Source organism: Cervus canadensis, chromosome 13, assembly GCF_019320065.1.
Source record: "Cervus canadensis isolate Bull #8, Minnesota chromosome 13, ASM1932006v1, whole genome shotgun sequence".
Classification (NCBI taxonomy): domain Eukaryota; kingdom Metazoa; phylum Chordata; class Mammalia; order Artiodactyla; family Cervidae; genus Cervus; species Cervus canadensis.
The window spans coordinates 36,598,890-36,623,252 of NC_057398.1; the positions used below are offsets into that span (position 1 = coordinate 36,598,890).

General features: G+C 59.9%; 2 protein-coding genes and 1 long non-coding RNA gene across 7 annotated transcripts in view; 1 reads left to right on the forward strand and 2 right to left on the reverse strand.

The window, feature by feature from the left end:
• Nucleotides 1-7,724, forward strand: part of PEX14 (peroxisomal biogenesis factor 14) — a 138,470-nt gene extending 130,746 nt beyond the window's left edge. The window contains exons 8-9 of the mRNA XM_043484928.1: nt 2,635-2,726; nt 4,407-7,724. Of these exons, the coding sequence (XP_043340863.1) occupies nt 2,635-2,726; nt 4,407-4,854 (540 nt within the window). The 3' untranslated portion in view covers nt 4,855-7,724. The remainder of the gene's footprint in view (nt 1-2,634; nt 2,727-4,406) is intronic.
• Nucleotides 1,012-5,861, reverse strand: LOC122451877. Its single transcript, XR_006272529.1, has 3 exons — nt 5,740-5,861; nt 1,569-1,673; nt 1,012-1,148 (listed from the first exon to the last, which is right to left on the reverse strand). It is a non-coding gene; the product is annotated as an uncharacterized LOC122451877 (long non-coding RNA).
• A 3,450-nt stretch (nt 7,725-11,174) lies between the features above and the next one.
• CASZ1 (castor zinc finger 1) overlaps nt 11,175-24,363 on the reverse strand; it is a 155,116-nt gene continuing 141,927 nt past the window's right edge. For 4 of the 5 annotated variants that reach the window (XM_043485629.1, XM_043485627.1, XM_043485628.1 and 1 more), the window contains 9 exons: nt 24,195-24,349; nt 23,935-24,057; nt 22,735-23,073; nt 21,017-21,215; nt 20,068-20,239; nt 17,789-17,940; nt 17,506-17,647; nt 16,598-16,897; nt 11,175-14,798 (listed from right to left, as the gene is read on the reverse strand). In XM_043485629.1, coding sequence (XP_043341564.1) covers nt 13,678-14,798; nt 16,598-16,897; nt 17,506-17,647; nt 17,789-17,940; nt 20,068-20,239; nt 21,017-21,215; nt 22,735-23,073; nt 23,935-24,057; nt 24,195-24,349 — 2,703 coding nt within the window. In that variant the 3' untranslated portion in view covers nt 11,175-13,677. The remainder of the gene's footprint in view (nt 14,799-16,597; nt 16,898-17,505; nt 17,648-17,788; nt 17,941-20,067; nt 20,240-21,016; nt 21,216-22,734; nt 23,074-23,934; nt 24,058-24,194; nt 24,350-24,363) is intronic. The other variant, XM_043485630.1, reaches the window with a different exon arrangement.

Below are 24,363 nucleotides of genomic sequence, written 5' to 3' on the forward strand. Positions count from 1 at the left end.
GTGCATGTGTGACATGGTGTTCCTGACACAGCCTGGCCCAGGAGACAGTGTTCCACAGCGTCCGCTGCCCTCCCCACTCCACCCCCACCTCCCGTGTAGCTTTCTGGCTGCTTCCATGCAACTCTGACCCCAAGGAAAGAGAGGTGGCTTCCTGCAGGAGAGCCCCACCTGAGCATACCGCTCGAGGTCCCTGTGCTCCTGAGAAATGGGTGCCTGGGAACCCCCTTGTGGGGTGCCCCACCCATGGAGGTGCCACCTCTGCACGTGGGCATGGTTACCAGTGGCCACTGCCAGCCACCTCACACCCTCCCCGTGGGCGGCAGTCCATAAAGCAGCCAGGGAGGGGCTGACAGCCCGTGCCCCACTCTGCTCCATTATCTTTGGGAGCGGCGGCCTGCCAGTGGCCAGAAGCCATTCCGGAAATTGGAAAACTGTTTTCAGACCCTAAGCATTGAGATTAAGACCACATGTTGCTTTTTAGAGGGGAGGGGGCCCCAGGATGGCGTTGGTGGTTGAGAGCTGCCCCTGGGTGTTTCTTGGGCTTGTTTCCTTGATGTCCCCCCACCCCTAGCCCCTCTCATTCTCTCCACTGAAGCCAGGCTCACTGTGTGTGACTTCGGTTACCCCATAAACCAGAGACTTAGAGCTGTGTTTTCTCAGCTGTAATGTAAGTTTTTATATCTGGCTTCCAAACTCCTACTGCAGCACTGTAAAAAATTAAAAAGAAGAGCGTTAAGTAATTAAAAAACCTACATAAAACCGAAGGCTGGGAGTTTTCTACAACTGTTTTTTTTTAAAGAGACTGGCTAAAAAGCCCCAGATGTCAGATTTTATTTCTAAATCCTGGCATCTGGCACCAGATGCGTTTGGAAATTTGAGTCCTTTGTCGGCCGGTGAGTGGAAATTGCTCCCTTGTTAATGGGCTGCGATAGCTTTCAGGGCCTCTGAGAAGCCAGCACAGTGGCTGCTGGATCTGTGCTGTCTGGTGGTCTGGAGCGCGGACCCTGAGGGGATGTGTGTGAGGGCAGCAGGCGTCTGTGCGTGCTCGCTCCAGGCTGCCCCCTTGTAGGGGCTTCTTCCTGCCAGGTTGTGCCCGGCCAGACTGCTTGCTGGGGCTTCCCTGGTGGCCCAGTTGGTAAAGAATCCACCTGCAATGCAGGAGACCCGGGTTCGATCCCTGGATTGGGAAGATCCCCTGGAAAAGGAAATGGCAACCCACTCCAGTATTCTTGCCTGGAGAATCCCATGGACAGAGGAGCCTGGCAGGCTACAGTCCATGGGGTCGCAAGAGTTGAACATGACTTGGCGACTAAACCACCATTAGGCCGCTTGCCTGGGTGGTGCCCACAGCAGCCCCCGCTGTACCTCCGAGCCCCCGCAGGCTGGCGGGAATGTGTGGGGCCCTCCGTTCTGCCAGCCTGGGGTTCCCCGCTTTCTCCTGAACTTGTGGTCTGGGGGTTTTGTGTCAGGTGGGAACAGTGGTGTCAAGGGGCAGGAGCCTTGCACCTGGAGGTGGCCTCTAGCCTGGAGGACCGAGTCCCACATACCTGGAATTGGCTCGTAAGTACCTCATAGGCACCTGGGCCACAGGCAGCTCCCTTTTGGGGGATCACTGTTTTGGCTTTCCTCTCCTCCGTTTATCCCAACAAGATTTGCTGAAAAAAGGTGTGGTTCTGTGAAGTTAACATGGAAAGTGGTGTCAAAATTCAAAGGAGAAGGCATGCGGAGAAGGCTGGCATTTGTCCAGGGTCATTGTGGCTATTCCCTCCCCCCCCCCCCCCCCCCCGTGGGCCCTCCTCCAGATCATTATCTTTCTCTCTGCTGAGCCTCAGGATCATCCCAAAGAGCGCATGTCAATGGGCTGCCTGGCTGGGGCTCCTGACTTTGCAGGCAGTGGGGCCTGATGTCACAGCAGTGTGGGGAGGTGGCACCCAGGTGAAGCCTGCCTTCAGGGTTCATTAAGAATGGGGGCCAGGGGATGGGCCAGGCAGGTGCTCAGGTGTCTCCTTGACCCTCCACAGCGGCTCCAGGTTCCAGGCCCTGTGGTTGGAGGTGGCTGCCTGTCTTATCCCCAGGGCTCCCGTGCGTGTGTGTGGGGGGGTGTGATCTCTGCAGGGAGAAGGTCTTAGGTGGAAGGAGTAGTTGGTGTAGAGATGGAATTTATCTTCTTAGTTTGGTTTTAATGAACGTTTCAGACACGCATGGAGTAGCGGGCCACTCAGTGAACCCCCATGCTCTGGCCACACAGTGCAGCCGTGGCCTCGGGCCTGTCCTGCCCGAGGTTATTCTGAAGCACATTCCAGACGGCGTATCATTTCACACTGCAGACACTTCAGTTTGTATCTGTAAAAGATGAGGGCTCTCTTGTTTTATTTTTTCATAACCAGGATGCCAGTTACACCTGAGTACATGTCATGTTTCCCTAAGATCGTCAGCTATCCAGATAGAGTTGGGAGGATGTTTGTTTTAAGGGAGTTGTCATTTCAGCAGAGATCCAGGCAAGCAGACCCCAGAACGGGCCGCAGCAAACCTTCCCGAGGGGGTTGGGTCCTTCTGCCGTCCCACCGTCTGAGTTTGGAGGGGTGGGAGGGAGGTGCCACACTGATCCTCAATCCCCTTTGTTGTGACTTTCAGGCCACCACGTCCACCAACTGGATCCTGGAGTCCCAGAACATCAATGAACTCAAGTCGGAAATTAACTCCTTGAAGGGGCTTCTTTTGAATCGGTAGGAGCTGGAAAGGCGTGGGCTTCTGTTCCTCTCTCTGCCTGGGACTGGGGAAGGGGGCTCTTGGGGCCCATCCAGCTGTTGCCGTTGTGGGTGGTGATGGGGCATCTCCTGGGGCAGGGGTGCCCTGTGTTTCCCACCCTGGATTGAGCTGTGTCATTCAGGCATGGAGTTTGGGAATCTCCCGCGATTCTACCTACCCTCCCCGGCAAGTCCCTCCCTCCCCGCTTTAGGAGTGACCATCTGAAGGGCCCACAAGAGTTTTGAGATACAAACACTTCTTGGCCCTGTCCATACCTGGTCAGGGACAGCTGGGGCCAGAGCAGGACCTTGAGCAGAGGAGCACATCCCCACCTTCCGGGCAGGGTCACTCTCTCTGTCCTGAGTCCTGGGAGCTCTCAGTGACAGCTGGGTCCCAGAGAAGGATTCCCCCCCTCCGAGGGCCAGGCCAGGGGTCTCTGTTCCCGCTCAGTTTGAAGGGCAGAAGAGATTGATTTCAAGGCAGAAGATTGCGCAGTGCCCTTCCCCCACCCCTGGCTCCTGTGGTCTCACTGTGTCATTCTGCAGGGACAGCACCAGTGCAGCCCCAAGAGGAGGGTGACTGACTTGTCCAGGCTTGCCCAGGCCTGCCTGATTTTAAAGCTGAAAGTCCTGTGTCCTGGGCCCCTGGGACAGTTGGCCACCCCACCTGCAGAGCGCCCTGGGGCTTAGTGGGTGGCTGAATGAGGCGACACTTCACTTCAGGTCCAGGATGAGGGGCTGGCAGGGTCTTGTGGTCACAACCAGAGTACCCAGTTCTCCAAGTCACCCACGTTCAGGCTCTCTCTGGGGACAAAACTGTGGCCTTAAGAGAGGTGTGGCCAAGCTTGGTGTGCCAGCGGGCTGCCCCTCGGTGGTGAACACCGAGGCCCTGGTGGTGGGCTTCACGTGGCAGGGTCTGAGGGGAAGGACTCTCTGGGACCAGAGCTGGCAGACAGCCCAGGAGGCAGCAGGCCTTTGTCCTCTGGTCTCAGGCTGGGGTGGTCTGGTCCCACCTGTCCTCGAGCTTGATTTCCAAGCCCTGGCTGCCAGCCCAGGGCTCAGGGAGGGGATACAGGAGTGGGAGGGGAGAGCTGGCTCTTCTGTCAAGTGTTGAGCTTGGAAGTTTTCTAGAAAAGTCCAGGTCTGATGTCTCTGACCCCGTGGCCCAGGCCAGGCTCTGCTCTACCCATCTTTGCTCAGACCAAATTAGAGTGGAGGCCAGGGGTCTTGGGTTCCAGGATTCTGCCCTCAGCCCTTGCTCACTGCCCCTCCCAGGGCTGGAGACTGGACACTGCTGTGAGGACCGGAGGGAACGGGCTCTGGGGTGTGGCAGGCTCCCCAGGGCCAACTGTCCTGCAGGTGCCAGGGAGGGTGGGCCTGGCCCCGGGCAGAGGGACCACGGATGGCACCCTGAGTGGGAAGGGTACTCTCCGGGCAGCCCTGATGCCTCTGGCTTCTATCTCAGCTTCTCTAACCTCCAAGGGGCCAAGAGGCCTGTTTCCAGAGGAAGGGAAGGGAGGGCAGCAGGCGTGTGTGGCGGAGCCCTGTCCTGTCCCCTGTGGGCTGGCCCTGGCCCTGCTCACCGTCCACTAGCGTTGGGGTTCCGGAGGGGCAGCTCTGCTGAGGGCAAACCCGGCAGTATTCTCCCTCCTCTACCAGGAGGCAGTTCCCGCCCTCCCCGTCGGCCCCGAAGATCCCCTCCTGGCAGATCCCCGTCAAGTCGCCCTCGCCCTCCAGCCCCGCAGCGGTGAACCACCACAGCAGCAGCGACATCTCGCCCGTCAGCAATGAGTCCACGTCGTCCTCGCCCGTGAAGGAGGGCCACAGCCCCGAGGGCTCCACGGCCACGTACCACCTGCTGGGCCCCCAGGAGGAGGGCGAGGGGGTGGTGGACGTCAAGGGCCAGGTGAGGATGGAGGTGCAGGGCGAGGAGGAGAAGAGGGAGGACGAGGAGGACGAGGAGGACGAGGACGTGAGCCGCGTGGACGAGGAGGACTGCCTGGGGGTGCAGAGGGAGGACCGCCGGGGTGGGGACGGGCAGATCAACGAGCAGGTGGAGAAGCTGCGGCGGCCCGAGGGTGCCAGCAACGAGAGCGAGCGGGACTAGGCGGTATGGGGGGCGGGGCCCGGGGCGGGGCGGGGCCCAGGGGCGGGGCGGGGCGGGGCCTTGAGCCGGGCAGGCAGAGCCTGGCCACCCACACCGCCTCTGACCTTGATCTCATTCAGGTCGAGGGCTCCGAACTCTCTGGGTTCAAGCCCCTCAGCCCCCTCCCAGACAGACGTCCGGTCCAGGGGCGTCAGCTGAGCGTCTTAGCCAACCTAACACCGTGCATGACAAGAGGTAGTTTTATTACCTGACTCCTGACCCTCGCAGAGGGGGAGCCTGGGGACCCGGCGTCTGCTGGCCCCTCCCTCTGCCCCGGCCCCTCACTGCTTCTCACCAGTGGCCACGGGGGCCACACTCGTGATTCCAAAAGCGACGGCCCTGCGCTCCCCCCCGCCTCCCCGGGCGAGGGTCCCCCGGGCCCCCCAGCCAGGCCCTGCCCGGCGATGCCGCCCGTGTGTGCTTGTCGCAGCCCCGGCCTGGTCACCCGCCACACGTGACAGCGCACTGCTCCCGACCGCTGGCTTGCCGCATGGTGGCTCTGCTACCGCTCTGGGGAGATGTCCCGCCCCACCAGGACCAGGCTCGGGGCCCTCCTGTCTGACCCCGCCCTGCCCCCAAACGTGTTCTTTTGTGTGATCAGGTAATAGGTATCAGAATATGAGATCTGACTGTATATAATTGTAATAAATACAAGTTGTCACTATTTAATTCCTGCCTATGGCTCCCTGTGTGCTCACGGCACCCCAGGCCTGGGGGTGGATCTCGGCCAAGGCCACACCAGGTGGATTCCAGGACGGGGACGCGGGGGCAGGCCCAGGTAGCCCTGTGGTGGGCCTGCCTCCCTTGTCCAGTCCCCCCCACCAGGCAGGTGTCGCCATTGCTTACCCACAGTTGGAGGGTGTCATCCTGGGTCCGGAGCGGCTGCCGCAGGGCGACATTCCGCCCCAGGAGGAGAAGGGACCTCACGTTACTGTATATAGACCTGGTGTGGAGTGTGATGAGCTCGCCTTCCTTAAATGGATGCGTGTGCTCCCAGGAGAGAGTGTCTCGTTCCCTCTTCCTCCCCCGTCTCCACTCCCTCTCACCCTCCCTGTCTCCCTTTAACCTTCACACAGCATTTAGCTAAACCCAGGAAAACAGCACAAGATGCTCCTTCCGGGGAGCCCCTGGGGCTGTGGCCGTTGGTGCAGGGGTCAGAAGGCCTGGTCCCACCCTGGGCCTCGTGTAGACACAGGCTTTGGAGACAAAGTGCGGGGACCGTGGAGGTGGAGCTGCAGCGGGTATGTACCCTCTGGGGAGTGGAGGGGGCTGAGGCCTCCTGACCCACTGCCGGCCTCCCACCCACACAGCTCTGGGGAGGGAGGAAGCCACAGGCCGAGAATGAGACACTTGGCAGGGGGGTGTTCTGTCTCAGAAAACATTTCCACTCTCACCCAGGCCCCTTTTTCGGCTCCTGCAGCGAGTTCCTTCCTAACTCTCAGGCAGGGGCCCTCACCCTGCCTCTCTGAGTGTCCAGCCTGCTCCCTGGTTTCCCAGGTTAGGTCTTTGATGCTCATCACCTCACATGGTGTTCTGGCTTGTGCTCCCCAGGGACCAGCAGAACCCCCACCCCCACCCGCTTCTCAGTCACCTCTGCCTCTTGCCACCCCCACAGAAGCCAGGGTTCTCCATCCCCAGGGCTCCCCACCTCATCTGGATACAGGACCCAGTTTTTGGGATTCATGCAGGCAGACCTGAGATGACAAGCAGAGAGGGGGCTGCCCGCTGGGTCAGAAGCACCCCTTGGCCTCGGGGGCTAGAGATGGGGTTCCCCCAGACCTCCTCGGGGAATGGAAGCCTGGGTCCTGTGTGAGCCATCTCGAGGGCTACCCCTCTGCTTGGTGACATTTCTCATGGCCTCTCACTTTGCAGAGGTCTCTCTTGCAATGGGGCCAGACAGGGGGTCAGAGGACAGATAGCCTGGGACAGAGATGCAGCCAGAGCTACTGGCATGGGGGCCGCAGGGCATCGCGGGGCACGCCTTCCTCAACGTGGGGGGTCAGGGGTCTCTCGGGTCCCTAAACTCACTGTGGGAGAGGGACGGAAACCTGGGCCTGGGGGACCTTTGCCCTGTGGGTCTCGAGCGACGATTTCAGCTTTTGAGGACAGAGAATCTGGCGTGATTTCAGAGAGGAAAAAAAACCCCTCCCCAAAACGGCGTGAGTGCTGCCTAATAAAGGCAGCTGCTGGACGGAGGGAAAACAGCCCTTTGAAAAAAAAAGCCTTTCATTAGAAAAATAATGCATTTCATCCAAATAAGGTAAAAATATTTGGAATGGGGCAGAAGTGAGCAGCAGGCAGCGCCTGTCAGGCCCTTTCTGGAAGGGAGAAGATTATTAAACTCAATTACAAAGTATTTTCGTAAAGTGTCTTTTAAGAGAAAACTCACCCTGGTGCTCAGAGGCTGCGGGACGGCCCTCTGGCCCCCGAGGTCTCGCCGGCTGCCCCGGGTGTTTGTGGGCTCTGCCTTGGGCACGGTCCTCCCTTCGGCAGCCCCCGCTCCCCTGCTCCTTGCGATGCCCCCAGAACAGGCGAGGCAGCCGCTTCTGCCCTGTCTTCCCTGGCCACTCGGCTTCCTTCCGCGAGGGCTGAGCTGTCGGTGTCCTGGGACACCCTGGTGGGGAAGGGAAGCGTTCTGAGTGAGGGGAGAGGGATGCTGAGCTTGTAAAGTGTTCTCTTTTTCGTACTGTGGAGGTTCATGTCAGGTGTTCAAACAATTCAGCCCATATCGAAGGACTGGAGGGGACAGAAACCCCTCTTGGTTTCACAGGTGTGTGGTTGTAATCTGTCTCTCTTTCTCTTTTTTAATAAAAACGGGAAGTTGCTCTTCAGTGTTGTGTGACTTGCTTGTCTCCCTGAAAGTAAAGCATGTGTGTCCATGGGGCACACATCAGTTGGGAGGAGAGGGCTTCTCTGGAAGGTGCCTCCCGGGGACCCAGCCAGGACTCAGGTGCTGCTGCTTCTCGGGCTTTGGCCTAGAACCTGCCTCTCCTCTGGTGAGCCCTGCCTCAGACCCAGCCCTGCCCCACCCTGCCTCGCCCCGCCCCTGCTGCAGACCAAGACCCCGATTCTGCCCACAGAGGACGGAGGGCAGCAGACGGGACTGGCCTGACACCTGATCCTCAGGAGTGTACTTAATCCTTAGTGTTTCTTCACCTGTTTAGAATTGTTTCTGCCAAGGCACCCAAAGAAGAGGGTCAGCGTCTCCAGATGGCAGGCAGGAAGGCACCAGGGAGACCCTGAAGGTGGCGGTGGCTCCAGCCTCAGGTGAAGCGCTCACCTGGGTGTAGACCCAGTCCTGACTGACCCCTCCCTGCCCTGGACCCCTCTCTGGCCCCTGCTTCTTCATCCTGCACAGGTGTGGCCCATCCCGGGATCAGTAACCCCCTGCTAAGGTCAGACATCTCCAGGGTGCCTGAGGTGATGGTGTGTGACCACCACCTTCCCCGAGAGCTGGCCCAGCCCCTACCCAAGCCAGGCCCTCCCTCCTGTTCTGCTCTAATCCAGAAGTGGAGTTTAAATCTCCAGCCGTGTCGTGCTTTTCCCTGAGTGGTGAACAAACCTTACCAGTTTACTTGCGTCGAGCACTTTAAAGCTCGTGCTGTCCTAGAAGAGGAGGTGAGATTTTATCATTTCTTAAGGAGGCTGCCTAAAGCCTTCCCTGGCCTGACACGTCTGGGAGGACCTTCTTCATAGTGATGAGGCCATGTTTAAAACTCATCTTGGACACTCAGGTGTCCAGCCCTCCCATCCTAGCCCAGTAGGTCCAGGAGGCTGTTTCCAGGGTGCCCTGTAGACAGTGTGTGGCAGCCAGGCTGGGGGTCTTCTGAGGGGAAAAGGCCTTGGACTTTCTGAGGTCCTGGTGTCTCTCCCAAGTAGCGTGGGTGTGGGGCTCACAGGAGAAGCCGCTGGGTCCGGGCCTATGCTGGCTGTGTGCCTCTGGGAGGTGTGCCCCTGGGAGGCATGTCCCGTCCACCCCCTGAGGTGGGGCGGCTCCTCCAGCGAGGGTGGCACAGGCCTGGCCCCTGTTCATTCCCCAGGACGCCAGCTGGTCCAAGGGGACCTGCTTCCTGGGGGCAACAGCACTTCACTACCCCTGTGCCCTGGCCCTGGACCAAGGCTCCCCGAGGGGCCAAAGCCACCTCTCATGAAGGCAAATGGGACAACAGGCTGTCTTGGCCCGGGGTCCAGGTGGGCTGAGGCCCGGTTGCCCATGAATGCCAAGGCCCGACTCCTATGGGTGACTCAGCCGGTGGTAGCACCCAAGCAGGGCCAGGTCGTGGGAGGTGGGCAGGCCACGAGCCTGTGCAGCTCGTTCTGGCTCTTCCAAGAGGTTACAAAACTCTTGAATTTGCCCCAGTTTGGGTGTAGGAGCATCACATCACCACAACTAATTAAACCTCAGAATGAAAATGTTTTACTGCAGTTCCTACTGAGTCCAACAAGCCACACGGAGTCCTGTGGGACCCAGGCCCCTGAACCCTGGGGTGGGGCTATGCCCCCCTGCAGGCCCCTCCCTCCTCCGGGTGGTCACCGGGTCTCAGGGGGCGGTGCCTGGGGCCCAGGGCTGTGGGCTGACCTGGGTGCAGCTTCCTCCTGTGTCCCAGGTCCCTGTCTCCCTGAGAGTCTTCTGAGGGGTGCCCTGAGGCCCAGCTCACCCTTCCCTGGGCCCTGTCTTGTCCTGAGTGGAGCTTAAAAGCTAGCCCTGCCCTCAGCTAGGCTGAGCCTCCTCTTTACCCACGTATGGGTCTCCCAAGGTCCATCCAGCCCCAGGAGACCTGGGGGCAGCTGCAGAGGGGGCAGTTTTGGGGGGTCTATCCCGAGTCCCTGTCCTTCCCCCCCAATCCTCCACCTGGAGTTGGAGCCTCTGTAGGCCCTGCCCCCGCGGCAGGGCCCAGATGGAGCCCTGTGGTCACAGCACCCACCCACCCGGCTGAGGGCTGAGGTCCGAGCCTGGCTCCCTGCCTCCCCTCAGGCCCCGTGGGAAGACTGCTCGGCCCACCAGGGCCTGCAAAGCTCCAGTAATAGTTTTAATTTGTTGAACTTGTGTTTCAAGTTCCCATAAATTAGTCACTGTTTTATTTAACAGAATCGAGATATCCACAAACAATAGGCGAGTTCTAACTTGAACATTTTAATAAGACAGAAAAAAGTATATATTTTCGTGTCTGTTACAAACATATTTATGTAAATAGCCTGTGGGCTGCGTTCCAGGAGGAAAGAAGAAAGGGAAGGGCCCTCTGTGCTGGGGCTGGGTTAGAGAAGAGGCTTTCACAGTGGAAAAGTGACCATGTTGAGTGGGGCCCTGGGAGCGGTGCAGCCCCCTCGCCCGCGCCCCCTTGCGGTCCTGGGTGAGGAGGTGACACCTGGCTGAGGTGTCACCTTCCAGCCCCTCCCTCCCTCCCCAGGAAAGGGGCGACCTCCTTGCAAGGATGTGACATCAAGTGAGATGCTCCATCTTTGAAGGCAGAGGAGCCCGGAGGCCCAGCACATGTCACATCTCTTCCCCCAGGCCCTGAACGCCTGGCCACCTGGAAGGAGGTGAACTCAGGGCAAGGCTGGCAGGATGGTGCAGAGGAGGAGGTTTACTGAGACGCAGGCCACCACCTACAAGTGTCAGGGCTCAGGAGGCGGGAGGCCTGCTCTGGGCGGGGCCTGACTAGAGTGCTTTCACCACCCATGCTTCTGAGGGAGCCGCAGCCATGGTGCCACCGGAGCTGGCAACTCGGGCCTGGGGCTGGTGGCTACAGACCCAGGCATCGGCCCCCTCCGGCTCTGCCCCCGTGTGCTCCTGGCAGGAGCCGAGCCAGCATCCGGATCGGATCCGGGTACGCGCTGTTCCCAGCCCGGGCAGGTCCCTGCAGGAAGGAGGAAGGAGCTGAGGGAGGAGGCGGAGGGAGGACCCTGCCAAGCGCCTGCCCAGTAGCCCTGGCTGCTTGGGCAGAGGGCTGGACAGGGTGGGGGCCCGGGAGCCCCTGGCGCCGTGCTGGAGGCCCGAGGTGTCTAGGCCAGGTAGCTTCTGAGCCTCCATGGGGCCTTCAGGCAGGGCCGGGCCCAAGCCCCCCACTGTCTGTTCCCAGCCACCCGGGAGCACTTGGCCCCATCCCAGAGGTGAAACTGGGCTGCCCCCTTCCCTCCCAGAGCTGAAGGGTGACCGACACCCTCCTCCCCTCCCTGCCTTGGCACAGGGTGCCCAGGCCTCCATGGAGGCTGTGCCGCCCTGGACAGCTGGGTCACTGCCAGCCGCTTGGGGCTGATTTCAAAAATAGAAGATAACTTGATAGATTTTTTTTCCAGTTTTTATTGAGTGAAAATGTCAAACCTTGCATCAGTCATGCAAAAAAAAAAAATCAAATAAATAAAACACATATATTAAATTTCTAATAGCACTAAATTCAAGTGGAAAAATATTCAGTTCTTAATAACCAGGTGCCGAGGAGACCAGATTCAAGTAATCAGAGCACACGCTGTTCAGTTCGGTTTTCACGTTCTGCATTTTCGTCTCAAAACCTCTCTATATATCTCTATATATCTATATATGTATATACATATAGATATATACACACACATATGTGCATACATATTATTTTATATTTATATATATACACATACATAGTTATAAAACATTAAAAAGAGCATTGGTGGATCAAGCATTGTTTTCCCCACAGAAAGAAAATAAAACAAAAATTACACATTAAAATTCAAAATGAGCTAGCAATGGCTTATAGTCCTAGTGTGCAATATGAAGGTTACAAAAGGCTAGACTTCGCACTGTCGGCATCTTCTTCTTTTTTTTTTTTTCTTTCTTTTTTTTTTTTTTGATTTTGCTACATTGAAAAAAAATTTTTTTTTTTCCTGTACAAAACTCCCTCCACAGACTCCACGGTTCTGTGGTCGGGCACAAAGTCTGGGCGAATGCTCAGCAGCAGCACATGGTGCCCACAGAATTCAGGAGGCTCTGGTAGGGGCTGTTCTAGAAAACCACTTGTTTCCTGTTGAATCAGGTACATCCGTCTCACCACTCCTCCCTCCTGCTCTCTCTCCAGTTCAGATGGTCCTGGCTTTCTGGCTGTGGGCAGCCAAGAGGACAAAAAAAAAAAAAAAAAAATGGGAAGAAAAGAAAAAAAAAAAGGAAACGACTGCCCTGTCCCCCTCCAACAGCCGGGTCAGGCTTCCCCTGGAGACCCAGGGGTAGGAGGCTATGGGTGACAGCCCCTCCCCCAGGCTGGACCTAGAGCTCTCCCTGTGGACATTCACAGGGTCCAACTGAGATGGGGCAGGTGGCCTGACCTGGAGAGAAGGTGAACAGGAGAGGCCTTGGGCAGTGTGCCCTCGGTCCCTGTCACTATCAGAGCCATCGGCTGGGTGTGTGCCGGGCAGGCGGGGGCCGGCTCTGGGGTAGGTGACCTCATCGTTGAAAGGGGCGGTGATGGGGGACAGGGGTGTATTTTGCAAAGGGAACCAAATCTGGGTGGGTTGAACCAGCAAAGAAGTATCCCAAACAAAATAATAAAACAAACTGGAAAAAAAAAAAAAAGCCCTATAAAGCCACACGCATAACCAATAGAGAAAAACTCAAATGTTAAATTAACTACAAACTTGTATCAACAATAATAGTCCTTTTTTCTTGTCTCTACAAAATTCAAGTTAAAAGTTGGAATCACGCAGCTCCCATCAGTGCTAGTGTAAAGACAGACAGCCTCAACCTGGTTAAGGCCTCTAACTAAACGCTAAACAAAACCCCACGTGAGCAATTGCACTCGGGTCTCCAACCTCAGGGCTGGTCCGGAGGCGGTCTGTGCTCTGGGCGCCCGCCTGCTTTTTTTCTTTTGTTCTGTGTAGAATAATAAACCTTTACAGGAAAAATACTGTACAACTTCCTCGAATTTTTTTCCATGTTGACTATTAAAGCCCCAAACTGTCGCATCCTTCCTGTTTTTACCACCTGGGTGGCGGAGACCCCCTGAGGGCCCAACACCCCAGCACCGGCTGGCAGGCAGCGGGTAGGCCGAGGCGCCCCCTTCCCAGGCCCCAGTCCTCGGGGCGGACACCCGGCCAGGCCCGCCCCCGCACTGGGGGCCGAGTGCTCCAGAGCCGTCAGCTCGGCCAGTTCCAGGAGGTTCCCTCCGCGGTCCCTGTGGGTCACCCGCCCGCTGCCTCCTGCCCCGCCCTCCCCCGGGGCCAGGAGGGAGGGTCTTAGCTGCACGAATGGGAGGCCCTGCAGATGCTACAGGTGCCCGCCCGCCTCCGGGGGTGCGGGGCGGGGGTCACGGTGACCCCCAGCGCCCGTCCCAGCCCTGAGCAATGAGGAATCCCAGCGGCGCGGCGTGGGGTGGGGGTGGGGGGGCGGGATCGGCGCCCGCCTCACCCGCCGGGGCCCCTGTCCCACCCCGGACAAGAGCACCTTCTGTTTCCCTGAAGAAGATCCCCGGACCGCGGTGGAGGCGGGTCCCGCCCGGGCAGCTTCTGTCCTGCCGGCCGCCGAGCTGCCGCGCGGGAGGGCGGGCGCGGGGGCGGCCCCGAAGCACCAGAGGGAGGCCCCCCCCGCCTCTGTCCTGAGACGGACTCGGGGTCCGGAAGCACCGGCGGGGCGCACGGGCCCACCCGGGCCGGAGCGCCTCCCGACGCCGGGACGCGGCCGACACCTAGCTCTGGACAAGGGAAGCTTTACAGATAAATACCGTTTCTTACAAAATTAATAATAATAATAGCAATAGAATAAAGCGGCAAGATCCCGAGGGTGCCGCGCGCGCCCGGCCCCTCGACGCGCCACCTGCCCGGCGGCTACGGGGAGGCGGCGGCGGGCGCGGGGCCGGGGGGCGCGGAGGCGCCGAGGGCCGCCAGCTCCGGGCTCCGCGCCCCCGGCCCCGCCGCCACGGCCGGCGCCTCGGGCAGCGACTCCTCCGAGTCGGTGCGCAGGTCCTCGTCGTCGTCGTCCTCGTCCTCCTCGTCGTCGTCCTCGTCGTCCTCCTCGTCGTCGTCCTCGTCGTCGTCCGCCTCCTCCTCGTTCAGCTCCAGCTCCTCCTCGTCGTCCTCCTGCGACGACTCGCCGGCCGCTGGGCCGGGCACGGCGGGGCCGACGCGGGGCCCCGGGGCGTCGGGCGGGCCGGGGTCGTCGCTGGGCCCCAGCGCCGGGCCGGGCAGGAAGAGCAGGGCGGCGGCGGCGGCGGGCTCGGCTCCGGGCGGGGGGGCGCCGTCCAGGCCGGCGGCGGCGGCGGGGCCGGGCGCGGGGCCCTCGGGGCCGGGGGAGGCGGCGGGCGGCTCGCCGCGCTCCTGCTTCTCGTGCTTGCGCTTGTGCGAGTCCATCTGCGACATGCCCACGACCGTATGGCGGCAGCCGGGGTAGGTACAGTGGAAGTGCGAGCACTTGAGCTTGTACTTGCAGTCGGGCACGCCGCAGTCGGCGCTCGAGCTGAACTGGCAGAAGCCCGCCGCGCTGATCACGTCCTGCTTGCCGTGGTGCTTGCGGTGCGCCGTGACCTTGGTGCTGTCGGTGCAGCGGAAGCGGCAGCGCAGGCAGTGGAAGTGCGTGCTGCTCCCCGAGAAGGGGCAGTCGGCGAAGTGGCAGCTGAGCGAGGCCTTGAAGCGCTTGAAGTCGTCCAGCACCAGGTTGTCCACGCGGTCGTGGTGCTGCGCGTGCTTGTACATGTGCGTGCGCCCGCAGAACTTGTAGCCGCAGTTCTCGCGCGTGCAATGGTAGTGGGTGACCTTGAGCGAGAACTGGCAGGCCGCGTCCTTGCAGTCCTCGTAGAGGTCGAAGCGCCGGAAGCCCTCGAGCATCATGCCCTCGTCCAGCATCTTCCGAGAGGAAGCAGTCTTGCGCCTCTTGCCGAAAGGAGACATGTCCTCAATGATCCAGAAGCGCTTTTTGGCCCCCGAGGCTGTCGGCATGGAGATGGTGTTCCCTGGGGAGGGGGGCTTGGTCAGCGCGGGCACCATGCCCAGGATCACACTCACTCGTGGCCCCTGATCCTGGCCTGCTGGCCAAGGGGCTGCACTCGAGCACAACCCCTCGGTTCCCCGTTGCTCTGCGGGCCTCTTCCGTGACCCGCCCCCCAGGATAGTCGGGGGAGCCCCAGGCTTCCCCCTTAGTCATCCCTGTCTGCAGGCTGACCGCACAGGCGTCCACCCTCGTGGGTGGCAGAGCATGCAGCTCTGGGCGATGTGGTGGCTGCTTCCTGGCCCGTTTGGGTGGGAAGTGAGGACACGTCCTGGCGCTAATTGAAGCTGAAGGGGGAATCTAGGTCGGCAGTGTAATTACCCAAGTTGGACCGGGGCCAGACGCCATCACGCGCCTGCCTCTAATGAGGGACAGGCCGGCTCCTTCTCCCTCCCACTAACCAGTTTCCTGGGCTGCCCGCCTGTCTGCGCCTGGGACCAGCCTGTTTGCCACAGGGATACCGAGTGCCTTGGAACTGTTTGCAGCAGTGACTCCCTGCCCGGTGTGCAACCTTCTCCTTGGTACCAGAAGGTTCTTTAATGTTTTGGGCTGGGAGAGGGCAGCTCTGCTGAGCAGCCAGGACTGGAGCACAGGTTTGGCCGGCCGATGGGCCGCACTTGTGCTCTCCCACCTGGTCCCAACTGCCTCGCTGGGCTCTGGATGCCCCGTTGCTGCCCACGACTGCACTTTTCGGTCATGCATCCGTGACCACTTTCTGTACAGGCAGCTGGGGAAAGGGCGGCTGTCCCGGTCACTCCCTGCTCCACCCCCAGGCCTGGCCCCCCCAGCAGCAGGCAGGGTGGGCACCCTCCAGGCTCCCCAATGCGTTGATCTACCCAGCCCTCCCTGAACCTGTCTAGAACACCCACCCCAGGCACCAGGCTTCAGTACCACCCATCTTGGGAACAGACCCAATCCTCCCCCATCCTGGCCCCTCAACAGGTGGAGAGAAACAAGGACTGTGATGGACTGGGGTACCCAGCATGAGGCAAGGGAGGGTCTGGGGCCTGGGGATCCAGGTGGGTGAGGAGTAGCTGCTTTGGATATGAAGTCACTGGTTATGCCAGCGACAGAACAGGGGCTGAACTCCATGAGGGGGAACCCTCTGCCATGCTCTTTGCCAACCCCCTGGGGAAGAACAAATGGAAGGGGCAGAGGCAGAGCTGGGGTGGTGCAGCAAAGGGCAGGGGCGGGCAGGTCCCATGCCTGCCGGGCAGTAGGTACAGGGTGAGGCCAGGAGCCACCTCTGCTATGAAGCACTGCCCGGGGCTCAGGCCTCGTCCTGTGTGGCTCCAGGAATGGGGGTTCAGCCTGGTGTCAGGACCCTCCAAACCTGGGCGGGTCCCAGACATCAGGAGCTTTCCAAGAAAATCTCTGTCCCTCCCTCGTCCTGGGTCCCGGGTGAATGCCCCAGAGCACGGGAGACAGGCTCTGCTTTGCTGCAGGATTGGGGGAAGTGGGGTGGGCATGGCCATCTCGGGGTTCTGACCAGTGGCTGAGATGGGGTGAGCCCCAGGGAGCCCTGGTGGTGATGTTCTGGCCTGCTCGGTGCCGCGCAGGAACCGAGAGAAGGTATCCTCGGGACAGGGGCCAGGCTCTCTGGTCTCGGGAGGGGTCGGGGAGAGGTGGGGCTGGGCTGTGAGGAGAGCAGGGTGGCCCTGTCCTTGGCCTGGCAGGCCACAGACAAGGGCCAGATCCTGGACCATGGCCTTGGGGCTCGGCCAGGGTGATAAGACGGCGGTGGAGACGGTGTGTGTGAGTTACCTGCGGCGTCCTGAACTAGGGGGGCGTCACTTTTTACTGGAGATGGAGTGGCAGTGACGGGCGGGAAGCTGGGCGGGCTGCTGATGGGGTGGGCCAGGCCCCGGGTGGCTCCGAGAGTGGCACTGAGCAGAGAGTATGAGAGACAGGGTGGAGAAAAGAGGCATGGGAGGGAGGGGAGGGGCGCCCGGAGCACGGCCGGAGAGAAGGATGGGGTCAGCGGGGGCTGCGGAGCCCCGCGGGCAGCCTCGTCACCGGCAGCAGCAGGAAGAGGAAGAGGAGGAGGAGGAGGAGCCGGGCAGCCTGGAGAGGGTGGAGAAAAGCAGAAAAAAAAAAAAAAAAAGAAAACCAAAACAAAGAACAAACAAACAAAAGAACCAAAATGAGAAACCCAATGGCAGAAGCAAGTATGATATGAAAATACGTGGACAGATGAGCAGACAGATGCCGCGAAGAAGAGAGGGGAGGGGTGGCAGAGGAAAGAGACTAGGAGGGCATGGCAGTGCGGGGGGGTCATGGCGGGCTGGGGAGGGCCCATGGGCAGGACCCCACTCTGGGGCCCAGGGACTGTGCTGGGGACCACGGCAGAGAGGCCAGAGGAGGGGCCAGGGCTGGGTGGGGCCCACCTGCCCCTCTGGCTGTAGCTCTCAGCTCAAGCCTGGGTCCTCTCCTGGAAACGGAAGCCGAGGGCAGAGTGCAGGGGAGGTGGGCAGGGCGGCAGCAGGTGGGGACCCATGTCCCACAGACCAGCTGGCCCAGCCACACACTGGCCTGTCCTCCTTTGAGGCCACTTGGCTATGATGCTCCAGTCCTGAGCCAGACCTGGCACTGCTGGGCCTCAGAAGGAGGGGCCCGTCCCAGGCCGGGCGCCTCCCAGACCCCCCGCAGCCCCGTCCTGGCCGCCTGCTCACCTGCCGCGGTGCTCTCATTGCCCACAGGGGTGCTGGAGCAGCTTCGGTCCATGGTGGAGGACTCGGAGGACATGGCGCCCGGGCTGCAGCCAGTATAATCCATGTACTCGTCCGTCTCGGTGTCCATCAGGCTCGGGGGGCCCTGAAAGGAAGCAGGGGGGACCTGAGCAAGCTGGGCTGGAGGCGGTGCTGCCCACAAGGGGCATGCGGTCACTTCCAGCGGCTGCCAGATTGGGACACAGGTGATGCCCTCTGGCCCCCAGGCGGTGGAGGGGCGGCTTACCTGGGAGGAGGGCACGCGATCGAAGTTCTTTCCCAGCATCCTCCGCATGTGCTTCCGGGCGTGGGAGGTCATCTGGTGCTTGAGGAGGAAGGAGAACTGGCAGCCCTCCCGGATGCAGTGGAAGTGGCTATTCACCTGGTTGTACTTGCAGCCTGTGGACACAGCCCCACTCGGCTGTGAGCTTTCCCTGCGGGCCAGCTGGCGCTCATGGTACCCGCTGCGTGGCGGGCACTGTTCTGGGCATGGGCACACGTGCCAGGAAGATGGCGTCTGGGGAAAGGGCACTTGCCCATGGTGGTGTTCCCCTGAGGAACCTCCCAACCCCCACCCCCAGAAAGTCCTCGGCCACCTGGATGTCCAGAGCCTGGGTCTCCCCTCCAGTCTAGCATGGACTTGTGGGACGATGGCAGGCTGGCCCCCTCCCCTGTCCTGCACATTGAGAGGTCCACGGGCTCCAGGGCAGGGGACCCTCATGACCTGTCCACTTGATCAGCTGCCTCCCAGCATGCCATCTGTCCCCAGCTCTCCTCTGGGGACCCCAGGTGCTGCCCCCCACCCCCCAACCTTGTAGAGACGGCTGCAGGTCGGCTGGCCCTCTGCCCCGCCCCCACCCACCTGGGTTTTGCTCTGGGCTGAGGAGAAACAGAACGGCCAGACTGAAATGGTATCAGCAGAGGGCAGGTGAAGGCCTGCCCGTTGCCATGGCACCTGAGCTGGCCAGGTGTCTTATATCATCCCCCAGCTTTGTTTTGGCCCCAGCTACCACCCAAAACACCCCAACTGAGTCAATAACGGCAACTACAGAATCCCAGACACCTGTAAGCTGAACCCAGGACCCAGTATGGGTCACCAAGTGTTGATATCTGTTGCTGTGATAACCAGCTCTCTCAGGCTCTGAATTATTTTTGAATTAATACCTGAAGGAAAGGTTTGTTTCCTTTCATTTCTGGCAGTTGACTTTGAATCTCTCACCCTTCCCCTACGTAATGGCCAGCTGGCTGCAGGCAGTAGCCCCCATCTGTACCCCCTGGACCCTGCAGCCATGGCCACCTGAGTCACCTGAGCCCAGGTGTCTGCACCCAGCCTGCCTGGCTCCCACCTGCCTTCCAGTGTCCGGTCTCCTCCTGGGCAGATTACTGCCCCATGTTTGCACGTGACACGTGGCTCCATCCTGCAGTAAGAGCGTGGACTCTGCATGGAGCCTGCTCCCCACAGCATCCTGGGGCTGGAGCCAACGAGCTCCTCAGGGAGGCCTTGTTCTGGGGCTAGGGGCAGCTTCCTGGCCAAGAACTCAGCTCTCAGCAGTGAAGTTAACTCTGAAGCACCTGTCCCTGAGTTCTAGGTCACTTCCTTGCCCCTTGGCCGCCTCCTTCCAGGTCACTCCAGGTTACAAACGCCCTGAGCTGAACTGACCAAGTACCTGCTTGTCCCACCAGATCCCCAGCACCAAGCCTGGGGCCAGCCACAGTAGACAAAAAAGATCTCAGCTGCCACTTGTACCCCCCACCCCCTGCACCTCCTGCAACAGCAAAGAGTTTGGCCCATGGCTGCTCTTCAATAAACCTCTGCTGAGGGACTTCCCTGATGGTCCAGTAGTTATGAATCCACCTGCCAATGCAGGGAATGGGTTTCTACCTCTGGTCAGGAGACTAAGATCCCACGTGCCACGGAGCAAATAAGCCTGAGAGCCGCAACTACTGAGCCTGAACACCTACAGCCTGTGTTCTGCAACAAAACAACCGCATTGCCAAGCCCATGTGCCATAATGAGAGAGTAGTCCCTTGCTCGCTGCAACTAAAGAAAGACCTCGCACAGCAAGAAGACCCAGCACAGTCAAATAAAAAATAACCAAAAAAATAAAATGTCTGCTGAGTGAGTGAATGAACGAATGAACATCTCACGGCCCATTATGGATAAAAACTTAATCTTTAAAACCATGGATAGACATCCCAGGGCAGAGAATGTCAGGAATTTTGAAAACTTACCTGCAAGGCCCTATTGAAAAGAAAAAGAAAAGAAACCAAGCCCGGAGACCAGAGATGAGGCTCCAGGCCATTTGCCCCGGGGGTGACTGGAGTGTTCTGGGTCATCCTCACCCCTCTTTCCAGGCTTTTGGGGTTTTGACTGTTTTCCCAGTTTGACAATGCCTGGTCTGTGACATTAAAACAAAAAACCCATGGAGCCTGAGGCAACAAGAAGTGGCACCCGGGCCTCTGGGGCCAGAGCCACAGCCCTGCCCACTGCGGCAGTTCCCTGCCCCCAGCCCTGGCCTGCGGTACCTAGCCTGCCGCACTCCTCACGCTTGGTGAAGTACTTGAACCCATTGGCTGCCCGCCGCTCGGCTTTCTCGTGCTTCTTTATGTGCCACGGCAGCTTGGTGGTGATGTTGGTCACAAAGTAGCAGCCAGTCCGGAGACAGTGGTAGTGCCCACGCATCCGGAACTCGCAGTGCTGCGGGGAGGGACAGGAAAGTCAGGACCAGGCAGACAACGGCCGCAAGCCCCACCTGCCCGAGGCCTCTGGGCTGTGGCTGGCCCTTTGCATTTGTGTGTCCTTCCGCACTCAGAATCAGCAAACACAACTGTGTAAAGATCATTCACGTTTTAAAAAGCAGTAAGTCCTTTCTGTCATTTGACTAAGGCATCCTATCTGGTATCATTTCAATCTCTCTGAACCCACACCCAGAGCAGACATCACTAATCGATCCCAGCACTCTTCTCTGTGTGCCCAGACCTGGGCAGACATCACTCATCTACCTTGGTACACCTCTCGGTCCGGATCTAGGCTCAGACTCCTCCTCAAGGCACTGTCAGGTGGCCCCTACAAATCTTGGGGGTAGGCCTTTATAATGAATCTGATCTGCCCTTCCTGTCTGGAGCACAGACAGTTCAATATCTGTCCAATGCTTTAAAATTCCAGGCCTCTAGAGAAAAGGAGCGTGGCCATTCCAGGATGGGCAGAATGGTGCCAAGTGCCCAGTGGCAGCTCATCATAGAGTCATCACTGAGGGTTAGGATAAAATGACAGACCTCACCAAATGAGCACCAAGCTGAACTGCTGCCCAGGGGTCTCCAGGGACCTGGGGCAGACAGTGTCTTTTCCAAAGTCTGGAGGAAGCCAATTAAAAAGGGTGTGAGAAGCAGAGTCTCTGCCAGGAGGAGCTGCTCCAGGGCCCCGTGCCTCCCTGCTCCCGCCCCAGGCCCCACCCTGCCCATCTGCCTTGCTGACCTGGTTGGGACAGAGGCACTGCAGGGAGTAGTAAGCAAACTGGTCTCGCACGTTCACCAGGTTGTTGTTGGGGTTGATGTGGTCCAGGCAGTGGGACTCGGCCTTGCCAGAGGTTTTGCAGACGTACTTGCAGTTCCCAAAGAGACAGTGGAAGTGGAACTTGTTGGCATACTTGCAGTCCGTTGTGAGGCAAGGATCGCTGGAATGAAACCATGGCCCAGGTCATTGGCATTCCCAGTACCCTGCCTGCCGATGTCCTGACATTGGCTCACGCTGGGGTTCTGCTCCCCAATCTCCCATGGTGCCCTCAAGAGGAAGGGCCCCAGGACTGCCCTCCGGCTCAACAGGGCCATTTGGCCAGAGGAGACTACAGATCCCAGCATGCAACCTTGCCCTCTTTTTAGAACTCTGCTGGCGCATGAGGGATTGCGGTGTGCAGGCTGCCCAGAGCACTGCATGCTGGGACACGTAGTTTCCACGGCCACACCTCAGGCTTATAGATAAGGATGGCTGCAATCATTTCTTGGATATGAAAATGAGGGATGGTGCTGCCAGCCTGGCGGGACGCCAGCGAAAGCCTGGCTGACGTGGCATGGGCGCTGCCCTGGCTGTGGCTGACTGACAGCATGCAGATGGGTGGGCAGCCCTACCAGGAAGCTTTGCTACCACGGGGCCTCAGCCAGTGGGGACCTGTGCCTGGTGTCGTGTCCTGAGGCTCAGCTGCTGGGGCTTCCAGGGTCAGCTCGGAGCTCGGGGCTGCCACCCACGCAGAGAACACAAGCCAGCTCAGTGGTGGGGCGGGGTGCCAGGGGAGCCCTGCCCTGCCTGTCCTGAGCAGCAGCCCCCCGCCCCAGACCCCAGCTTCAGGCAGTAGTGGAGGGTACTGTGCTCCGGCTTCTACCCTTTTTGGCCTGGCTGACAACACGGCTGCCCCCTACATCCACATTGGACCTGGGTGGAAACTCTGACCAAGGCCAGGATGCTAAGACGGCTGGGGAGGTGGACAGAGGAAGGGAAGGTGGGGAAGGGTCAGAGCGGAGGGCAGGTGCCCTTCCATGCCGTGGGCCCAGCCCCAGGTGCTCAGAGAGGGAGGACAGCTGCCACTCAGGCGGTGTGTGTTCACATCCAATTTATTACTTTTATTGAGAACAGGAAGCCGCACGCATCATGATACAGAGTCACCGTTCTCGCCGCAAGGAGCCACCACCATCCATTGAGGAAGGTCCCTTCCACCCCGAGAGCTCAGGTCACTGTGCAGGAGGGCGGGCACCCAGAGAACGGTCTAGCCCCTTTGCCTCCACCCCCCTGTGACTTGGCTTGCCCTGCAGAGATTCAGTTGCGGGCGGGAGCCACAGAGACCAACAGTGAGGCCCGGAGGGAGACGTAGCTCTCCTTGCCAGGCGAGGCCCACCCCGGCCAGCCCACCCCGGCTGGTCCTCGCAGCGTCGCCACCGGTCTCTCCAGAACCATGGCCACTACCTCCACCATCACCCCCCACCCCCCACCCCGGCTGCTTGCTCTAGGAACAGGCAGTGAGGTCTGAGCAGCAGCAGCAACTTTGGCTAGAAGGATATGGCCCGGGGACCGGGTCCCAGAGAGGCTGGGGACGGCCGGGGCTCCTGCAAGGTGAGGAGCAGCACCTCCTCAGTGGCCCTGGCTAGCACCTACTCCCGAGACACCCAGGGGACACAGGACTCCCGGCTCATCGAGGGACTCACTTCTCCTGGAACTGGAGGAATCCGGGTTTGACCTGGGGCTTGGCGTTCTCTAGAGAAGTCGTTGCCAAGGGCGAAGTGGGCAGGTGAGGCACTGATGCTGGAATCTGAGGCATCTGGGGTATGGTGGAAGCCAGCTGCTTCCAGGCGAGCAGGGTGGGGGTGGAGGGCACGGCGGCCAGGCTGGGAGTGGGCCCCTCGAGAGAGGAAGCCGTGGCCGTGGTGACGGGTGGCGCTGGAGGGGACGCAGGGGCCAAGGAGGGTTTGGTCTCAGCAGCTGAGGCCGGGAAGGCAGCCTCTGGGTTTCCTTTCACTGCTCCTCCCTCCGTCCGGAAGTGGAAGCTATGAGAGGCAGAAGAGGGGGTCTCAGGTGGGGGTGGAGAGAGCCCTTCCCCGTGCACCTGCGGCCTGCAGGCAATCCCATCTCAAGCCGAGGGGGCCAGTGTCCCCACCTTGTCTTCAGTGCCAGGTGCCGCCAGGAGGGAAGGACTGAGAGCACACAGCTCTGTCCTTTGATCTGCAACTTAGGCTCCTGGCTCTGTCCTAACGACACCTCCTTGTGACATTCTAGATGCGCTGTCCCTAGCTCCTCCCTACTAGGGGCACAGCAGGTCCCGGCTCAGGAAGCCCATCCTTCAAGAACCTGCTCTGAGATTTAAAGATGGGTCTCAGGCCAGGAGCTGGAGCTGCCTAAACACTGAGAAGAGCCTTACCTGGGGCTTAAAGAGCAGTGAAGATCTGTTCTAATGTTTACAAGTTCTGGGTTCAATTACAGCAGGCGGTTGGGCTTGCTGCTTTTCAGCTCAATGAACTTTACAAATTAATTTCTTTTATTTTTAGGTCAAAAAGAATCTACAAATGCAGTACTGTGGCTTGGAAAGGCCTTCACCTGGCATCCCTGCTGGGGTCAAAGCTGGGTCTGCAGGAGGGCTGAGGGCTACATGGAGGAGGGTCTGGGGGCAGAAGGGGCTCCTGCTCCAGGTGGGGCCTGGGTGGGCTGAGGAGGCCTCGCTGGGGGCTGAGCTAGTGGGAGGATAGGAAAGTCTGCCTTTGGCCTGGCAGCACTGCCTGAGAAGCCAGCTCAGCTTCTGAGGTCTCAGGGGTCCTGCTTGGAAGGCGGTTAGAGGCCTGTGCAGCTCCCAGCCCTGAGCCAGGCTGGGATGAACAGGGCTTGGTTTACGCGGGTCCCCGACCCCCACTCACTTGGCGTGCTTGATGGCCCCGTCCAGGGTGCTGAAAAGCGCGCCGCACTCCTCCACCACGCAGTGGAAGTGGGCCTTGTGGAGGAAGTCACACTGGGCGTTGCAGAAGTCCTTGGTGCCAAACCTGGCAGAGGAGCCGGCTGCTTAGAGGAGACCCCGGGGCTCTGGCCAGGCCAGGGTGGGTGGTGGGGCTGGCCCCTGGTCCCCGGGACCCGTGGACTTGGCCCTCCCCTCCCCCTTGCTCACCCAGAAGCCCCTCACCTGCGAAGGTACACCTTCCAGGGCTCTGACAGCTTCTCCTGAACCATTGCTTTCACAGCCTTGCCCAGGAACGGTGGGGACTCCCCGGCAGGGCCCCCCTCCGTATCCGTCTTGACGTTCAACAGGCTGCCGAGGTTGGGGCTGCCCTGAGACATCTGAGAGGAGGACA